General features: G+C 34.8%; 1 protein-coding gene across 2 annotated transcripts in view; it reads left to right on the top strand.

Annotated features, from left to right (window-relative positions):
- GABRA4 (gamma-aminobutyric acid type A receptor subunit alpha4) overlaps positions 1 to 12,980 on the top strand; it is an 80,213-nt gene extending 67,233 nt beyond the window's left edge. For both annotated transcript variants that reach the window (XM_074272361.1, XM_074272363.1), the window contains one exon: positions 12,175 to 12,980. In XM_074272361.1, the coding sequence (XP_074128462.1) occupies positions 12,175 to 12,708 (534 nt within the window). In that variant the 3' untranslated portion in view covers positions 12,709 to 12,980. The remainder of the gene's footprint in view (positions 1 to 12,174) is intronic.
- The last annotated feature ends 1,005 nt before the right edge of the window (positions 12,981 to 13,985 follow it).

The raw sequence follows: 13,985 nt of genomic DNA, 5'->3' as shown, positions 1-13,985 counted from the left end.
TAGGGAATTAAAAAAAACATAAATCCAGCCTTGCTTTGCCAGTTTCCAAAGTATATATGCCTATACTGAAAATTTTGCTTAATTTAACTTTAATCTCTCACAAACTTATGAGTTAGTTCCAGCAAACTCTTTCCTGACACTTATTATGGGGACTGAAAGTCATTCAATGCCCCCAGACAACATTTATTAAATGGGTAAAACAATACCTTTAGTGCCTACTTCCCATGGTTATTGTGAGAATCAATGAGATAATATATGTAGAATGCTTTTGAAAAAATCATAAAGTGTTATATAACTGTTAGTTATTGTTATATTTATAAAGAAGAGATACAGGCCTGAGATAACGTGAACAGGCAAAACTCAGGATAATTATATGCCAGGTGAATGTTTTCTTTCCCTCATAAAAAGCCCCATGCTATTTAATTTCCAAATCTTATAGAATATAATTTAGGTCACTTGATCTTTTTTTAAAATTCAAGTTTGGAAATTCAAACCTTCATAGCTTTAGTTTTTACCCCTTCCAAACACAAATTGTAGGGATGAAAGAAAGCCAGGATCTCTCAATGAATCAGATTTCAGAAATGAGAGGAGTGTTATTAATGGGAGCCAGTGATTTGCCTAATGTCACACAACTAATAAATGTCACAGGTGAGATTTAAAGATTTCCTCACTCCAACTCTAGTGCTCTCCTGAAATGAAGAAAGTTGATTATTAAAAACGTCTATTCTTAGGAGTAAATATCTGGGCTGAATATCTCACTCCCAACAGAGACTTAACAATTTCTTCTTAAACTGAACTTTCAGTAGTTTGGTCTCTGTTGGCCCAAGCTAAAATTCATTGATATTTGAAAGGTTCCTAGAAGAAATGAAAATCTGACATATTCCCTTAAAGCCCTGGAGATGTTCACAAAACCATAGCTTTAGAATGTTGACAGACCTTCTAACTGAATTGCTTTCTTTTACAAAAAAGGAAACTGGATAAAAACCAGGGAAATTAAGTGATTTGCCTAATGCCACTCAGAAAGTGAAGGGCAATTTAAGGATTTGAATTCAGGTCCTCTGACTCCAAATCTTTCTGGGGTATCATTGGAGCTAAAATTTGCTGTGAGAGGGCAGAGTATATTTTATACAAATAGTACCAGTTAATATGTTTGGAAAATCCAGGGGGAAAGCAGATAGCTGCAAAGGAATATCCTCTAGGACTGTTTAAAAGAGTATCCATAGACTGTTTCAATGAGAGTGATAAGAAGCAAGGAAGAAAAACTTTTATGAAATGCCAAGCACTGTGGTAAATGCTTAATAAATAACAAATTAACAAATTTAATTAACAAATCCCAACAACTTTCATTGATCCTAAGAACAGCTCTGCAAAATAGGTCATTATTATCATCTACATTTTATAAATGTAAAGTTATTTACCCCAGATCACATAGTAAGTGTTAGGAGTCACATTTGAACTCAGGTCTTCTTGACTTTAAGCTCAGACCTCAAAACCACGGTTTTATCCAGCTGTTTCTCCAAAGGCAGATTTGATAGAGTATGAGTTAATAAGATTTAGCCTCTGATGCAACACAGAGGTGTTAAAAATGTAAAATAGAAGGAGAGAACAGAGCTTGGAACAATTCAAGTTCATCCAAAATGAAAGGAGAATACTGGGCAATGAATATTGAGATAGCAAGACTCTCAGAGCTCAATTTGTGATTATAGAATGAATGAAAAGTAAATAAAAAGAAGGGCACTGAAGTGAGAGTCCATGATCTGATGCCTTGTTGGGTTTGAAAGAAATTAATTCAAGGAAAAGATAGACAATTTTCTCAGTTTATCTTTGGGCTGGCTAGAGAGGTTGATCCTGGATCCCTTTCTGATTTTTATGCAGTAGTAATATTTGTGTTTTGGAAGTTGCAATGACAAACTTCTGACCAGCTGTAGATATATGCTTTGCATAATTCTAAAACTCTAGTTGTATCTGCACAGCAAAAGGGAATAGAGTTGTCCATTCCACATCATTGAGGTTCCAGGATCTGGAAAATCTGTGTAAACTTTTTTGGTTCTCCCTTCAGGAGATTTTTTTTCCTCTTTTTAAAAATAGGGTTTTTATTCTTATTGTAAAATTTGGGTAAAACATTTGGTCTTAAGCTCTGTGTCCTCTGCTAGGCTTCATGTGTTGCTTAAAGCTTCAGCAAATCTTTCCCCAAATTCCTATTTAATTTCTTATGCCAACCCCAATATATCAAAACTGCAGTGGGGAGAGTCATGATGTGGAGGTTAACTACTCTGCTGGAAGGAATCCTACTGACCTTGGGTATTGGTGCAAATACAATTAGTGGGCAAGTGATTAAGTGTTTTTAAGTAGCTCTGTATATCTGAAAGTATGTTAGGATTCAGATGGACAGATCACTGTCAAAAAAGCTGAAAAGTCAAAAAAAGCACATTTGAGAGAAGCAAATGAATTCTTATACAGAAATGTCACTTTTCTTTTTCTATAGCTCTTTTGTTTGATGTTACCCATATCTTTCTCAGAGAACAGAGCCTATTGCATATTTCTACTGAGATTTGGGGTTCCATGAAGCTAACATAAAGCATGAGACACTTGATATAAGAAACATACAAATCTCAGGTTGTTACCAATACACAGAAATAGCAAGCTGGTAGAGAGTGTGCTGTGTGGGAAGTCTAAGTAGAGACATCCTCACATCATTATATTCTCAACCTCTGAGGATGTGGCGACCAAGTAAATTCATTCTTCAGGCCCTGAATGTTTTCTGGTAATGACAAATTTAACCAATGCATTTCTCATTTAGTTGCAAGAAAGTAATGACAGTATCTCTACAGGTTATGGCACTATGAATTAGTGAACTAAATGTTAACATCAGGAAGCAGGAGGCCAAATACATAATGAGCTTGTTTTCTTTCTCTAAGATTTTGGGGTCAATAAATTATTAAAATCCTTGCTAATGATTTATGCAACAGTCAGAATGTTTATCATTTTTTCACCATTTCTCTGTCTCTAGTCCCTGCTAGCTCCTCAGTTCAAAAAAGGCCTTAGGGTATCCAGTTGAGCTCAGGTCTCTTCTATCCAAGCATATTTTGTGGACAATCCCTGGAGCGATGTCGGGAAATGAATGCCTGGGATAAATGTATTTGCGTTATTATTTTCCTTTTTTTCTCTCTCTCTTTAGTAGACATTGACTCATTGGTTGTCTAGAAGATAAACATGATCATTATTAGTCTTGTTTGTTTTTAATTTAGAATGGAGTAAATTACATTTTATTAAACTTAGCTAGTTTCCCAAGCAGGCAGGCGAGCAAGATGGATGCAGATGCTTTGCTTTCTGTAATCCCAGTCTAGTCCCTGTGTCTCCATGCAGTTAGAATGAAAACTTCAAATAGCACTTACTACTACTCAAGACACTGGTGCTAAAACCATGTCATTTTGCTGTTATGATTGATAAACTGTTTGGAAGGACTTATGTCTGGCTGTTGCTTAAATTTGTTGGTAATGTTTGAATCTGCTATCTGCATCCTACTAGTTTTCTTGCTTCGGGCTATTTTGACTGATGACAAAATAGTTTCAAATTGAGTAGTGTTAAAAACAATAACAACAACAAGACACAACATGTAATTTTAGGTGGATTTACTGTTGGAGATTTCTACCAGTTGAGCTGTCGAAGAATGCAGAGATGGGGTCTGGAAGGTTTCCAACGTGGGATGTCTGATTGGAATCTTAGCTCCTCCAAATGTTTTGTAACTTTACAAATCTTTTAAAGTGTCTTATTTCTGGTGACTGGTGTATCAGCTAGGTCAGCAGGCATCTAATTCTATTTGGTTTTTGGCAGCAATGGAAATGAGATCTCCCCCAGAGCAGGAGCATAGCTTGGGATTTGAGACATCATTCAAAATATAACTTTAGTATGATTTGGCTTTTTTTTTTCCTTGTGAGAAATGGGAAACTAGGCCAAAAATAAGATTCTGATCATTTTTTAATGTTCACATCAGAATTCTGGGGTCTCCATCATTCAGTTTCTGCCAGACTTCACAATGGGTCAAAGCAATATTGGCTTTTAGCTACTGACATCTTGATGTCTAGAAACACGCCAGACAAATAATCAAGTTCTTTCAGGTTTGAACAAAGCAATGACTGTCTGTGAAGATCAAGGAAATATTGGAGATTTTCTCTTTAGTTTTGAGAAGATGATTTTTGTTCCTTCTTTTATGAAATGATAATCAAACAAGTGTGAATGTAAAATATATGTCAGTGAGCATTTACTGCTGGGGACATTCACAGGCAGCTGGGATTCTTTAAGAAAATCTTTTCCTTCCCATAAGGAAGGTCCTGGATCTTTGGTATGGTTGGTCGCTGATCATAGAAAAGGCTATTTATGAACCCCTCATGCAGCCTGTGTATCTTTGGGGTAATGGAACTGGTGATGGAATCTAAATCTTATTCTTATAACAAGTGCAGAATTAAATGATTAAGATTCCATTTAGGCCTTTTTTACATTGCCTCAGTTCATCTATATTTTCTTTCCAGTTCATTTTATTGAATCATTATTTTTTAAGTTTCAGTTTTCAATGAATATTTTGGCAAGTTACCTTTACTCTGCTCCATAATCACAAAATACAAACCCAATGTAAATTCTAATGTTCCCTTCTTGCTTCTTAATTCATCTATCTCTAAGTGTTGTTTTTCCTGAGTATAGTAAAGCTTTTGAGATCAGAGACCCTTTAAATTTTATTTTTATATTCCTGGAACTGCTAATCTAGGGTCCTGCATGTAGAGGGCACATTCTTAATGAATGGAATCTAATTTCAGATTTAGAACAGTAACATTGTTTTTAAATGTGATGCTAGGTGGCTATAGTTGATGGGAAAATATGACAAATGAAATGTTCATGATGAGTATAATTAGGTAAAAATGTGTCATCCATGATGATTCATGCTAACAAAGTCTAAAAGACATCAGCAAGAACATGTACTACTAGAAGAGGTTGATATCATGACAATGAGGTTAGGTTAAGAGGCAGTCCAGATATGACATTGGTGCTCTTGAAATAACGAAAATAATGAAGGACCCAAAACAGGAATTATTTAATCACTTTTATGGAACCCTTTGGCAGCCTAGTCAAGCCTATCTTCCCTTTTCAGAGTTACTCTTAATTCATAATAGAAAGAGATACTAACTTTCAGTTGGATATTAATAAAAATGAAGCTGTAATTTTCCCAAGTTCTTAAGTCATAATTTTTCTAAGTTCTTAAAACTACTGAAATCTCTCCACATACACCTAGATCTCAGATTAAGAAACAAAAGGTTTCTTTATGAGAAAAAGTAGATATTTAATGGAAAATTTATGAAAAGACATGGACTAGAATTACATAGTTTAAGCTAAGGACTGTTTTCTCTATTAGAACAATCAACATAATGAAATAAAAATTCACAATTCCAAAGAGCAGTGTATTGTTCCCAATAATAATCTGAAAGCTCTGAAATAATCTTGACATTTTCTCTCCCTCTCTCCATCCTGATATCAGATGACTTTCTTTTTATGTATCATCTTCACTGATTGCAAGGAAAAATTCTTTTGCTCATTTCAGTAACTAGTATATGGTAGGTGCATAATAAATACTTAATGCTGACTTGACTCAAGACTGCCAACTCCTATAGGTTTTGTCATTCTCCGTCAGTCACAATGAGCATTCCTACTGCTTTGACTCTGACTGAAACTCAGAATTACTGAGAACGCACATTTCTTGCCTTTCCTTTTCTCTAGAATTCTTTCCTTTATCTTGAACAGTAGGGTGATTATGTGGGATAGGCTGATTCATCATTATTCTAGTGACTGGACTCATTTATTGTGACTTCTAATTCTTAATCATTTTCTTGAGTGCTCATGACCTGAAATAGCTGGTGATGACCTGACCTAGAAGAGCTATTACTTAGAACTGAGTGGTCTTATTTCAGAACAGTATTCTCCCTGACAAATCATCTTGGGGTTTGAGAATTTGGGGGTTTATTTTTAATATCAAACCTGACTTCTCCATTGTGCGCCTATGTATAATATATTCCTTCTACTCTACTTTCAAATTTCCATTTTATGTGTTGTCTTCTCTCATTAGAACATAAAATCTTTGAAGAGAGAGACTTTCTTTTTGCTTCTGTTTGTCTTCCTGGTGTTTAGTACATAATAAGTGATGTGACTGATGTAAAGCCAAATGATGTTACAGTTGGTAGGCACCAAGTGTTGGGTTTGGTAATGCGAAGAATTTACAATAGCCATTTTATAATGTAAATATAACATAAAATAAATCTAAATATAAGTTTATTCAGTGTAAGAGTTTACAGACAAAATAAAGAGATACAATAGACTCCAGGAATGGTAAATATGAAAATAGAGTGGGGGAGCATATAGCAAGGAAAGGGACTTTAATAATTAATGATGGAAAGGGCAAGTTCCCTAATGGAACTTAGAATTAGCCAGGAGAAAATAAATACCATGTAAGGTTGGGGCAGTTCCTAAGGTGGCAGGCTAAATCATAAAAATAATTGATTATTAATATGCTAGGGAAATAATCATTTCTCTAAGCTCTATCATAATTATCCAGATTTATACAAATGATCTCTCATGTCTCACATATATTTATTTTGCTCACATCCACTTAAAACTTCCTGTATGAAGATTTTCCTGGTCTTCCCAGTTATTAATATTTTTTTATCCATAAAGTTACTTTATCTTTGTTCTTGGAGGGCTGAGGGAAGAGGTTATGGTAGATGACCCCTAAAGTTCCTTTTAGCTCCAAATCTTTAATATTGTAGCTTATGAGTATGTTGAATTCCTTCAGTATAATTCAAGTCCTTTGAGGACAAGGTTTATTTAATTTTCATCTTTCTATCCCTGGCACCTAGAATGGTTCCTTAATAAAGCATATAGGTTTGTTGAATAAATCATATCCTAGGTTTTGTTGGGTTGAATAGACTTTGAAATAAATCCTTTTGAAAATTCTGAGGGCTATTTGTTTTTCAAATCAGCAGAATTCTGTTTGAAGCAGAATAGTGTAGTTCAAGACCACTGAAATGGCCACATGGATCAAATCCCAGCTTCCCCATTATTGAGTTTTCAATTTATTTGTCTTAACCTCAGTGTCCTCATCTATAGCTGTTTTGAATAAAGTATCTTGTTAATTCTAACATGCTTTACAGAAATGAGTTACTGTTATTAGTTCAAATGATAATTTCTCTTTGAGAATTGAAAGAGTGCGCAATGCTATTTTAATTATATAAGAATTTAGCTTCTTCTAGGAGCCAAGCAGTTCTCTGAGAATAGTGGACTGGCTGTTGAGTGTGGGGGTGGAATTTTGGATTACAACAGTGTACCGCCAGATGTAATGATCTGGTTCATGAAATCTGTAGTTTGGGAATGTTAAAGAAACTGCTCTCCTAGCACTTGATGGCTATAAGCTGATATTGTGTCACTTATGAGTGGAAGAATTATAAGGTTTCTTCACCTAATAAAGTGGCGCAGACTTTGGATAGGCAGTGGCAGATAGACCTTGCCCATGTCAAAGCATATATATTCACAAAAACCATCACTAGGGGGTTGTCATAATATTGCCATTGACCTTAGTAAAAATAATTGAACAAAAAAATGTTCTTATCAGAGTTAAAATAGATAGTTCCCTGAGGTAAAGAAAGCTAAAACTTAAGGCAGATGACATTTCAAAGTGTGTTCAGCCATCCTAGAATTCCCTTGCTAAATAAGTTCATTTCTTTGGCCCCTAATGCTATGATATGGTCGAGCATTATAGACTATCACTATCTCAGAAGTCTTAATGTTGCAGGTGATTCAAAGACCCAATTTTCATAGAAATGGAAAGATGAATGGGGGATATAAATAAATAGTAACAATACATTTTATCCTACAAACCATGGCACATAGATACAGTATATATGTAGGGCTTAATGGTAGTTTAATTATTCTTCTTTATTCTATTTATATAGTTACATAATTGATGTATATAGATATTAATTATATTACATTTATCCTATATCACATAGTCCCTTGTGTGATAAGTAGTAGAAAGGCATCTTCAAGGAGTTCCATAAATAGAAAAGGTGGGCCAGTCATGTAGTGAGAATCCAAGGCACTTGTGATATAGCTTAACTGTTACATTTGTACAATGGATATTAAAAGAGGTGGAGGAATGGTTCAGATGTATTATGTAAAAACTCTTTGGAAAATTTATGGACAGATGTGGATTCACTTCATATAGGATGAAAAAGCTTGAAGGGATTTTAGTATTCTCTATGGGAGGAAGGGGCTTGGAATATATTACCCAAAGTCCTTTTCATTAATTTCTAGATATTTTGATTCTAAAAAAAAGATTTTAGACAACTTTATGTAAGTAACAATTTATCTAAGCATAAAGTGATGATGATAATGGAAAGATACATGAAAAAAGTATGCAGGATGGGGGGGATTCTCATGGAATCTCACCTAAGAGGCTAGGTGGTCCAACCTTTCATCTGCCAAAAAAAATTGTTTCTGTGTCTTATTCTATAAAGTGCCATTAAACTTTTATTTGAAGACCTCTGGAGAAAGGGAAAATACTATATCTTAAGGCAGCCAATCCCATTTCTTGGCTTGTATTAATTGTTAGTAAATCTGCATCTTTTTTATGTTTTACTCATTACTACTAGTTTGATCCTCTGGGACCAAACACAAAATAGACCTTCCCCTATTTGAAAACAGTTTTTCTTCTCTTGGCTAAATTTGTCCAGTGCCTTCAACTGACTCTCGTGCTGTGCTCATGAATTCCACAACTAATCTCATTGTGCTTCTCTGGACATAATTAATTTGTAAAATGTAGTGAGAGGTATCTAGGTAGTGCAGTGAATAGAGTACCAAACCTCAAATCAAGAATGTTCATCTTCCCAAGTTCAAATGTAGCCTCAGACACTTAGTAGTTGGAGGACCCTAATCATGTAACTTAATTCTGTCTGCCTCAATTGCCTTATTTTTAAAATGGAATTTGTAAGAAGGAAATAACAAACTACTCCAGTAACTTTACAAGAAAGCCCCTAGTGAGGGATTTGGGGGGGTTACAAAATGTCAGACATGACTAATGACTAACCAGCGGCAACAGCAAAATGTGTGACAAAATATTTCTGAAATAATTTGATGAAGGTAGAATATTTACCTCCCTATAGCTGTGGTCATTATATTTATCTTAATGTTACCTGAGATTGCAGTAGCCTTCTTGACAGCCATATGACACTGACAGCTGATATTATATCTATGGCTCAATAAAGTTTTTTACATTTGTTTTAGACAAATGGCTGATTAGCCATATTCTCCCAACCTTTACCTGTAAATTAATTAATATATTGTTCAATTAAAATTTTTTTTTTCATAAAATATGCAGTTTTCAACAGTCACCCTCACAAAACCTTGTGTTCCATTTTTTCTATCTCCCCACTCCTTCCCCTAGATGGCAAGTAATCCAATATATGTTAATTATGTGTATTAATTAATATTTTAAAGAAAATAATTATAAATAAGCTCCTTGAGGTTAAAAAGTATGGTTTCTATTTCTTTTTACTTGTTTTTCATTCAAGCTGCATAATAACGGTGAGCTTTTATTAACTAGATACTTAATAATAATTGTTGAACTGAATTGGAATCAACAGATTTTATAAAAAATTGGGATTCTAAATGGGGAGAAAGAACCCTTCCCCTCACACTCTCATCATCTCACTATAACCTGGGCAAGTCACTCTCTGCTTAATTTTCTCATTCGATAAACTGGAAACAATATCTTCAGCACAGAAGGATTAAAGATGTGAGGATTAATTAGGCAATGTTTGTAAGTGCTCTGCAGGAAAAAAAAATGCTGGGTAAGTAATGGGCTCTTCAACTTTTAGGTGGATGTCAATTGTTACTTCAATTGTCTTCATTCAAATTGAGGTGCCTGCCATATGTTAGACTATGTCTTCTCATTAGTTCAACTGCAACCTGCTTGGAAAATTACTGTAGGCTGACATGAAGAATGTTTCTCCTCCCTCCCAGAGTCTCATTTGGTTCCAAATTTAGAACTTTCCCTTTCTACACCCAATGACCTTGGAATCACAACACTTTGTGTCTATGAGATACAAATTGAACTTGGGTAGCACAATTTGGTAAGGGGCTTTAGGACATTGGGGGCTGCAATACAAAAATATTTTCATAAGCACAATAAACCTTTGTGCAGCCAATTCTTAATTATTTGAGTGCAGATGATTTATGTTGTTGATTATTTGCAATAGTGTTTTGTCCATTCTTTATTTTTTAATGTATCTATCTCACTTCTGAGCTCCTCTTTCCATCCCTCCTTTATGTCTTGGGGATAAATACATATACACATCTGCATATTATATGTATGTATATAAATATATGTGTATATATATTTAATATTATTTAAGCACAATAATCAAGATGACAAAAATCACAATTCATTCCACAATGAAATAGAATAATTTCATCAGAATCCTGCTTTCCTCCAAAATTTAGCTCAAGAAAGACTTCCTGCTCAAGTCCTTTCCTAATTCCTTTAGCTGGCAATCTATTCCCACCAAGTTGCTTTGCACTTACTTTGTGTAGATTTTATACATATATACTTATTTGAATGTTGTCACCCTGACAATGTAAACTCTGAGGATACAGAAGTTTGTCTTAGTATGCCCAGTCCACAGAATAACACTTTGCATATGGTAAACAATAAATGTGAAATTAATGGCATAATTGATATAGAATTGGTTGATTTATTGTGCTTAACATCATATAGCTTAAATTAATGGTTTGTATATCATTAAACTTTATGTAAATATAAGATGTCAACAGAGAAAAAAAAAGTCTGAGAAATCCTCCCAAACAGATAAATTTGCTTTATTTGAAAACTTCTACTTGATTAACAGATTGTCAAAATTAAAATTATTCTCTCCAAGTCTGATGATGCAAATAAGACATGTCATAAAGGGATATTATTCAAATATTTGATATCATGGTTGAAGAATTAATGTTTACTCAAGTTTCAGTATTAAGAAGTGAGAATACTCTCAAAAAACTCAAGATAATTTTATTTTGATTTGTAACTTAAAAAGAGTATCATAAAATTTATACATTTACATGTAAAATTTTAGCATACATTGTATAGTTCCGTGTTTATGGTTCTACTCAATGAACCTGAGATATCAAGTAGGGATTTATACAAATTTCCTTCAGCAAATGCAGGTGAACATTAATCTGAAAGATTAAGTGATTCCCCAGTGGTCCCTGAGACAGCACATCTTAGAAGTCTTGGGAAGCAGCAATATGTTGGTGAATGTTTTAACCATTTGGGGGAGGGAGTATACTTTTAAGTTTAATCGATATTATTGGTGTTTTTTTCTATCACTTTTTGAAGTGGATTTCTTAGGTATCAACACTTATAATAAAATTTCCTATATGTACTTACCAGCCTGGTTAGAGCTGGCTCTAATATGTCCCTGCTATATTCAAATACCTCAAGTATTCTTAACTCCCAGGCAGCCTTCCTCCTATAAACACCCAAATGCACTAGTATCATGTATAACATGGAGCTTAATGTTCTTCTTATGAAAGGAAATATAAAGGTCTTGAAAATTAAAGGTTTTTTTTAAATTCTCAAAAGGAAGGAGTTATACAAGTACGCAAGAGTGTTTTGTCATTCAGCACATAAAAACAGATGTTCCTTCTGCTTAAAAAAAATTATGTTTACAATGCCTAATTGGAGAATTTCAGACATGAGATGCTTTTCAATGGAAGAGAACAATGAAAGCAGAATATATACAGCTAAAGGCATGAACTCTCAAAATAAAAACAAACACATTCCTTGCTTAATCCAGTTCCTTTCACTTTCATTGTCCAATTATTTATAGAAATAATTAATATATCGAGAAGAAGGTTCTTGATTGACAACTGGAAGTACATGGAAATTAATTTGAATTTAGAATAATATTTTAAGCTTCTGGATGAAGCTAAAGTACCATGCAAATGGTTTTATAGTTGAGTTGTTTTCAAGATCTGGTATACTCGAAGGAGTTTTAACCCCACTATATATTAGTCCAAATGCTTAAAATTATTATATTTCTAATGGTGACTTTCTCTTCCCCCCCTTTACTTTTTCAGAATACCGATGCCAATTCAAATGTGAGAAAAAGAACCAATGTACCAGCTCAATCTGATGCTGATGTTGGCAACAGAGCAGAGACTGGAAGCGTGTCAACGGGAACTTCTGCAGAAGCTCAGGGGCCTTCTGGCACCACATCACAATCCTATCTGGCTTCCAGTCCCAATCCATTCAGTCGGGTGAATGCAGCTGAGACAATCTCTGCTGCTCGAGCCCCTCCTCCAGCTCCTCCATCCACTCCCACGTTAACTGGGTATGTGTCCCAGCTGGTCTCCACTGTCTCTCCAGCTAAGCGTCCTGCATTTGGATCAAGACTGAAACAGGTCCAAACCAAGGTCAATACTTTTGGATCTTCCGCAAAACCGCCGGCTGTCACACCTTCCCCGGCTCCACCACCTTCAGGCTCCGGCACGAGTAAAATAGACAAATATGCCCGTATTCTCTTCCCTGTCACATTTGGAGCATTCAACATGGTCTACTGGGTAGTCTACTTATCTAAGGACCCTATGAAGAAATCTGAAAGTCTGATGTAGTGTTTTTGTTTTCTTTTTTGCTGCTATGTAGTAGTTTCCTTAAAAATAATGCACTTAGTGCAGGGTACCTTTTAAACTTTTTTAAAAAAGCAAAACCATTCTTTTCTCTTGAAATGAAAGCTTTGTATATGTACTTTAATGCTATATATATAATATATTTATGCATACGTCATATATATATGCCATTACTGAGAGAATTAACTCCTCAGTAAAAAGAAAATGATTTCTTTCCCTTTCTCAAATGGAAATATATAAGAAACATATGTTAAATTTATCAGAAAATCAAAGCTTAATTGTTCAAAAGCCTCCTTGGGGAAATTTCGACAAGGGGCACTGGCTGTTGTTCACTGAAATCTGAAAATTGGCATTGGTGTTTTAGAAATATTTATAGTGAATATCAGCAGCTTCCTGAGTTTCTGGTGGTATTCCCCTTAACCAGATGTGTATATGTGAAATCACATGCAGTGACCTTTCAGAATCTTCTTAGTGCCTGTGAGAAAAAGATTTCTCCTATTGGACCAATGTAGGGAAAAAACATATACATATATAGTGAATAGCTGAAAAAAAATTCCCTGATGCGCCAATGAAGCAGTGCAATGGGGGAAAAACAAGATGTTTACTCCTCATTGGAGCAACCAAGATGTAATTGCACCAGCTAGGAAATTCTTTCTTTGGTGCTCCAGTGAATCTGTGATCTCACTGATGTGGGTAGTTCCTCCACTGAGGTAGATCCCAGCCCCTTCTTACCTGCCATGAATAAAAATATAACACATTTGTCAGGAAAAGTATTTCTTCTGAAAAGAGCACACCTTTAAACTCATCCAGGCAATGAATGTATTGCCCTATCACCATCTTATGACAATTAGTGTGAAGAATTGCTTTCTGAGCAGAGAAATACTTGAATTTATCAAATGAAGTGAATGTCCTAACGACGGCAAGACTTGAGCATCTGGTTTCCCCAATGTTGAATTCTCAGGAAGTGATCAAGTCCATCTCTTTTTAATCAGCGTGGGAAAGTGCCAGGATGACAATTCTTTCCACCAATGTAGATCTACAAGTAGGTCTGATAAAGTTTTGTAGAGAGCTACCTAAACAAATAGAGAACTTACTTGACTTTCCTAGGGTCACGAGCTAGGATATGTCAGAAACGTAATTTATATCCTGAGTTTCCCGATTCCAAGCGTTCCATTTACTATACTATACTGACTCTAGAAGATAGACTGATTTTAGAGTGTGCTCCTATATAGGTGGTAAGATGATGAAAATATATGAAGAGC

The sequence above is a fragment of the Sminthopsis crassicaudata genome, chromosome 6, assembly GCF_048593235.1.
Source record: "Sminthopsis crassicaudata isolate SCR6 chromosome 6, ASM4859323v1, whole genome shotgun sequence".
Classification (NCBI taxonomy): Eukaryota; Metazoa; Chordata; class Mammalia; order Dasyuromorphia; family Dasyuridae; genus Sminthopsis; species Sminthopsis crassicaudata.
This window is presented reverse-complemented; position numbering and strand designations above follow the sequence as displayed.